Source organism: Haliaeetus leucocephalus, unplaced genomic scaffold (genome assembly GCF_000737465.1).
Source record: "Haliaeetus leucocephalus isolate CR32 unplaced genomic scaffold, Haliaeetus_leucocephalus-4.0 Scaffold773, whole genome shotgun sequence".
Classification (NCBI taxonomy): Eukaryota; Metazoa; Chordata; class Aves; order Accipitriformes; family Accipitridae; genus Haliaeetus; species Haliaeetus leucocephalus.
In genome coordinates, this window is record NW_010973209.1 from 4,824,871 (window position 1) to 4,831,172 (window position 6,302).

General features: G+C 49.4%; 2 protein-coding genes across 8 annotated transcripts in view; both read right to left on the bottom strand.

Moving 5' to 3' along the window:
• Window positions 1-4,345, bottom strand: part of TMEM136 (transmembrane protein 136) — a 14,894-nt gene extending 10,549 nt beyond the window's left edge. For 2 of the 6 annotated variants that reach the window (XR_775268.1, XM_010581436.1), the window contains exon 1: window positions 19-429. Coding sequence is in view for 2 of the 6 variants with exons in the window: in XM_010581436.1 (XP_010579738.1) it covers window positions 19-176 (158 nt within the window). In the remaining 4 variants the exon portion in view is untranslated. Of the gene's footprint in view, window positions 1-18; window positions 430-3,935; window positions 4,200-4,264 lie in introns of those variants that run through there. The other 4 variants (XM_010581439.1, XM_010581441.1, XM_010581438.1 and 1 more) reach the window with 4 other exon arrangements.
• Window positions 4,346-4,479: 134 nt separating this feature from the next.
• The window catches only part of LOC104840478 (transmembrane protein 136-like), a 2,085-nt gene continuing 262 nt past the window's right edge, over window positions 4,480-6,302 (bottom strand). The window contains exons 1-3 of one of the 2 annotated variants that reach the window (XM_010581434.1): window positions 6,101-6,269; window positions 5,669-5,865; window positions 4,480-5,041 (exon numbers count right to left, since the gene is read on the bottom strand). In XM_010581434.1, coding sequence (XP_010579736.1) covers window positions 4,503-5,041; window positions 5,669-5,865; window positions 6,101-6,144 — 780 coding nt within the window. In that variant the 5' untranslated portion in view covers window positions 6,145-6,269 and the 3' untranslated portion in view covers window positions 4,480-4,502. Of the gene's footprint in view, window positions 5,042-5,668; window positions 5,866-6,100; window positions 6,270-6,302 lie in introns of those variants that run through there. The other variant, XM_010581435.1, reaches the window with a different exon arrangement.

Here is a 6,302-nt window from a genome sequence, read left to right on the forward strand (position 1 = left end):
CCGGCCCCGCGCACCCACCTGAAGGGACGCCGCTGCTGGGGCCGGCCCGGGCCGGCCCGGCCTACCTCCGCCACCCGGGAAGAGGAAGCGGCGGCGGCCGAGGGGCACCTGCTGGCGAGGAGGAGGGACGGCAAGGGCGGCGGGAAGGAGAGAGGGAGGGAAGGAGGGGGCCGCATGGCTCCTAAACCCAGCCGAGGGGCTGGCGGCCTCGGGGTCTGGCCCCCACTGCTCTACCCGGCGGGTCTCTGTCAGGCGGGGAGGACCTGGCTTCAGCGCCCGGGAGGCTGTCGCTCCCCGAACGAGAGGCAGGTCAGGTTCTCACCCGGCACACGCACCCACCCAGGGCATCATCGCTTTAGTCTGTGGGCACGGGAGATCGGTCCCACGCACCCGGGACCCGCTCCAGTCATCTCACGCGTCCCGGAGAGAAGGGGCTGCAGGCAGGCAGACCTGGCCGCGCTCCGCTCGCACCCAGGCAGCGCCTGGCGCGAACCCGCCGTTCTGCAGAACTTGCAAAACCGTGTCAGGATAGCACCCGCTGCAAGGTAGCGTACCCCGCGGGGTTTAGCATCCAGGCGCAGCACAGAGCTTGCAGCTTCGGCAGGCTGGGAAAGCACACAGCCCTGCCCGAAACATACCCTCTCATCCAATGCTTATGCAGCAGTTACAAAGCCTAGCAATTTCTTCTCGCTACAAGCATTCAATGCTAAACCACATCTTTTCTCTCGCCCGCCTCCATCTGCATCCACAGAGCAGCAAAATACAGGGCTTATGCAGGACACCTAAAGTAGCTTACACAAATGTTCCTCCAACCAACACACTCACTCCTTTCGTAAGCTGCAACCGAAACAACCTCTCACACCCAGAAGTAGGGTTGTTTTTTTTCCTTCATCCTGTCAAGTTTTACCTTTTGAAATACAGGTGGCGGCAGTTGCTTGTCCTGCCTCTTACAGCACTTGTAATAAGCCCATTTTCAACTGGATCTCTATCTTACTTTCCCAGTTCAGGCCAGGCACAGGTTCCTATTGCTACAAGACGCTCATTCTTCAGCTGTTTCAGCACAACATCCTCACCGGCATTAACAGTGCATTTGCTTCTCTGACAAATCTTAGGTCTCATCTTGCTTTCCCCCACCTTTGCTAGACCAGGCACCAGGCCCCCTCCAACAGCCTCAATAATGACTGAGATGGAGATGTTCTAGTATTAAAGCTTCGGATAAAGAAGCGTTGACAGACAGAAAGCTATAGGGCTAACATTGACTCATAGCACAGAAACTGGGCAGCCAGGAAGAACAACAGAGATGGTCACGGAAGAGCACTCTGAAAGTCCTAACAAGGCAAGGACCATTTAATGCCCGAGGTAGAATGTAGAGAAGGAGTTGTGGGTGGTTTTGTCCTAGATCATACAGTGTGCAAAATTTGCATCTAGCGAGATGCAAGGCGGCAAGTTAAATCATCTCCCAGTGGATTGTACCAGAAGTTAGGTGCAGCTTATACACTAATTTTCTTGTTTGCTTTGTGCAGAGTCAGCCATTTAAATAGGCAGGCTGAGTTGCACTGGCTCAGTTTGCCTGCAGATGAATTCCATTCAGCAAAACAGCTCAGGACGGGAACCTCTGCTCACACTGCTACCCCTTTTAGTATAGCTACATCCTCCCTCAGCAGTACGTTCTTTCCTCTTGTCTTCTTTCTGTACCTATTCTAACAAGAGCTTACAGTACCAACAGGTCACAGAAGGTATTAACTTGCCAACACTGGGAGACTTCTTGTCCAAAAATAAACTGGAAATACATGAGAACTGGAAATACACGAGAGCCCAATGGCCTTCCTCACTGATAGGCCAAGACTGATGCTCACTTTTTGTGGCTGTAAAAGCCCTCAAGGACGTTTGACAGATAAAAATCAGGCACCTGTATTAAAAATTACATTCTTTGAAATGTTAGCGAATAAGAAATCCAATGGGATACTGAGGGTGGAGCCAGATGCTTTTCAAGCATCACATTAGAGAGTTTAACGCTAAAACTATCCTTAGATGAGATGTGGTGCATGACCACCTGAGGGCACTTACTTTGCTTCAAATCTCACAGGATAACTACCGTCAGTTCTGTTTTGTATGCAAGCAAGCTGGGTGCACTGGGTTATTGTCCCTCAGCTGAAGGAAGAGAGTTTGCTTGTTGGAAGCCAAGCCCAGACCCACCTCCACTCCAGACAGCAGAGTCCTGGCCCAGCAGTGGCAGGTTCTCAGCTGGAAACAGCCACTCAGCAGTGGCTCAGGACATCTCATAACACCAAAGGTGTTTTCACGCTTTCAATTGCTTCTCCAAAGATAGTGTAGGCAAACCACCTTGCAACCCAAGCCTTCTGAATTTGTCATTCCTAGGATGAAACGCAGCAACGGAGAGGCATTGGTGCTGCAGAAAAAGAAAGGGAACCTGCGATGTGGGCCATGACTAGAATTTAACAGTTACCCTGTGACCTCGTGTCTATCAAGAGCAAACACCTCAGTTTAATGGCCCATTCTTAAGTTCCCTGCGATACTGACCGTGATTCATTGGCAAGGCAGGTTATGGGTACATTAGTCACAAATCTGAGCTTCAGCTGACCCTCATCTATCCTTCACATCTCAAGCCTGAGCTCCACAGCACATGGCTCCATCTGTGCTTGTTTCCCCACCAGCTTACTCCTTCCTGAACTGCACGAAGGGCATGAGCCAGAGCTTTGTCAATGACTACTAGCCTTAGCATGCTTAGGCTACCCTCAGGCCTGTTTTCCTCAGCATTAACTTCAGCTGCCTCCTCAAGACCTGGAACAAAAGAACATTACAGCAACCGTTTCTTTTTAAAAAGAGAACATAACTTTATTAGAAGTCTCATCACTCATCGGATTTTTCGGAAGAGCACAGTGACTCTGGCAAGACCATACCTCACGAGGCCAGCCCTCCACAGCCATGCTGGCAACCTATCAGGAGTGCAAGGCTCCTGTTTAGAAAAACGTATTAGCCTGCTATCTTGCCTGGATTCACAGCTGCAATGCATTCAGAGGGCACGTCAAAAGTTAGGTTATTTCATGTCATTTTCTAATCTCTCCAGACACCTTATTCTAACCCTCAGCCAAGGCAGATATCTGCCCTGAACAGTGCCAGAGTCAGTGAGATAAGAGGCATGGAGGAACTAGTAAGGCTGCATCCCCACAGCAGCTGTATTCCCTCTGCTCCTCTCCTTCATCTCTGCAGCAGGGGTGACACCTCACTTGAGCAAGAGCCACACAGGCTGTTTCAGGGGCTCTTTAGCTCCATAAAGAAGCTCCTCTAAACAAGGTCTTTGAAAGCAGGAAGGAAAGGCAACCAGCCTTGCTAAGCCTGAGGGCAACACAAGCCCATTTGTTTCTCAGCTGTAAGTGAGGCTTTTATGGGAGAGTAAGTCTGAACTGCAGCCTTAAATAGAGGGAAATTCACATTAAAACCCCAGAGGGAATGTCAGAACATGATTCTGAGAGGTAAAAAAACCAAGAGAACTGGTCCATACTCTGAGACCTGCTGGTATGGGAGCAGATGTTACACTGAGATCTGCCTGAACATTAGTCACCCCTGAAAATATAGTCACTTAGACTCGTTAGCCATGCATTCAGCTTAAGCGACTTGTAAATGAGCCAACCCCAGAACAGAAAAAGCATCCAGAGAGGGCTCTTCTCTATCATCTCTCACCCACAAAGTGCCTGATTTTTATTCTTTTTAAAGCAATCCAAGGCTAGGTGAACACCTGCTTATGGAGTTTATTGGCACAAGTCTAATTTTTTACTCTAGTTTGCAAGGGCCTGAGTCAATCCCAGTGAAGTCACACTGCTCTAAGATCAGTATCTGCTTGAATGCAAGTATTTTAAAAAAAGAAAAAAAAGGAAATGTATCATTACAAATAATGAGGTAAAACACTGTCTCACCTCAAGTACCATCACTTCACACGCTCAAAGGACAACTCCACTATACCCCTGCAAGCACTTGAATCTTGTTCAGAGGCCTTCATCCAAGTACTTAGTCAAGCATGTTGTCCAACTCCAGGATTAAGGGAGAGTGAGGCTCAGTAAATTTTTGCTAGGTCACACCCCTACCTGGTCCCACTGGCAGGAAGACAGGATTTTTCAGATTTGATTTTCTGGCTCTACAGTACAAAATAATTCTACCTCCAAAATGAGTACAGAACATACAGATTGTGCAATTATTGGTTGTAGACTGAATAGGTCTGGCATTGCCACCTTTGCTGAGACTGTGCCATTGGTGGAGAAGTCAGGGAATCAGAGTTCAGTAGACATGTCAGGTTCCTCAGTTTCCACTCAAACCCCTCTTCCTTCAGCTCTCCCATGTTCCTAGCGCTGATTCATCTCCTCCAGGGGTAGCAGACCACTGCCAGTGCCAGAAAGTCAATTCCACATCACTTTTAGGAGATCTTTTCACAGAAATAGTCTTCAGTAGCCAGGACTCTAGCCCAAGGGATTGTCATCCACAACCCATTAATGAGCTCTCAAGTGCCCATTAGTTTTCACAGGTGCATTCTTACTCCTCAGGCTTGTCCAGGAATGATATTTTTTCATCATTTTCCTCTTGACAAAGCGGCATATTTCAACCATGAACCCCAAAGATACAATGTACATGGCCAGGCCTCCAGCCTTCAGGAGCCAGCTGGGATCAGGAGATGTCACCATCGCATACAGGATCAAAGCTCCTACCCCGATTCGCAGCACCAGGAAGAGGAACACAAAGAAGAAATCCACCACCTCTCCCAGGAAAGTGTGGTAACACCCCATTTCCCGCAGAAACCAACGGGTCTGGAGCAGTGGGTTGGTGATCTCGCTCACAAATACAACGGCATTGACTTCTGTAGCAGACTTCCCGAGCCCCAGCACCATGATCATGCCGCAGATGCTCAGCGTGTGATGGAACAGCATTAGGACCCCCTCTGTCTGGAAATATAGGCACCAGCCCAGGTCAAAGATAAAGTAACCCAAGGTCAGGGACAGCACATGGATCTGAAGAGATGTGTTTGGTGAACCTGAAATGAAAGATGTACATGAGCCTGGGGTCTTATTTAAGACATTCTTTTACAATATGCAGCAATAAAGGTTGTGAGTATGCCTCTTTCCTCCTTAGTTTCCAGCCTGATCCTATGGGCTAAAACTTCAGCCTGCCCAGCATACCCAGGCAGGCCATCCCATCCTGCCACACTTCTGTTTCTCTTTCTCTCTCCACCCTTTTAGAAAGCAGAGGCGGAAAGCCTGACCCCCATCAGCAGAACTATTTGAGATTTAGTGACAGAAAACAGCAAACAAAACCCCACAGCCAAATGCCAAGAGTTATTACACCCTGAAAGACATGAACAGCACTTGGCCTATTCTCAACACATTGCTACACCTAATGCTGCAATAAACTTGAGCTGCTGACCTGAAAACTTTCATTATATACATGGATAAAACAAACAAACAAACAAGAATAGAAGGATTAACAGTAAGAAGTGGTAAGGGCTAGAGAGGAAGTAAGAGAGTTAAAATCCTGCCCCAAAAACATACACATAAGAGAACAGACAACAAAAGCAATCAGCCCCCCGCTCCACCTGTAGCAGAACCAGAGGTGTCCACACTGCATGACAAGGACACGTGTCAGGGTAAGACTCCGAACATACCTGCATGGCTCAGAGGCCAGGGGCCATCCAAGAGAGCGACGTAACCAGAGAGGCAGGTGACAATCACCCCGTGCAGCAGGGTGACCAAGCGACAGCTCCACTCGTAGGAACGGTGCTTGTTCCAGTAGCAGAAGCAGGTGTACAGAAACAGCCAGGCAACAAGGCTGCAGGTCACCTCGAGAACAATGGAAACCATCCTGCTGAACACAGAGCAAAGGTGTCATGAGCGCAGCAGCCCTCTCGGCAAGGGGTGTTCACGCAGATTATCTGCCTCAGTATCCACCCCAGCCCACTCTCGGAAACCCCAGGGGAAAAAAAAAAAAAACCAACAACAACAACAAAAACCCAAACACCAAAACAACCAACCAAACCCGAAACAGCAAAACACACACGAGCAAAACAAACCAAACAGCACCAAAAGATGCCTCGTACCCTTCCCGTGAGCATGTGCTCTCCTGAGCCCTCTTCAGCACCATTCCCCTGCAAGCCCCTCCTCATTACCAAGACCCTAACGCGTCTGGGGAAAAAGAAAATCCCAGCATACACACACCCCCCCCCCCGAGCCAAAGCGTCTCAGCTCGCCCTCGGGGGCCGGCAGGCGGGGCGGCGGGGGGGCTGTGCCCTGGCTCCCCCC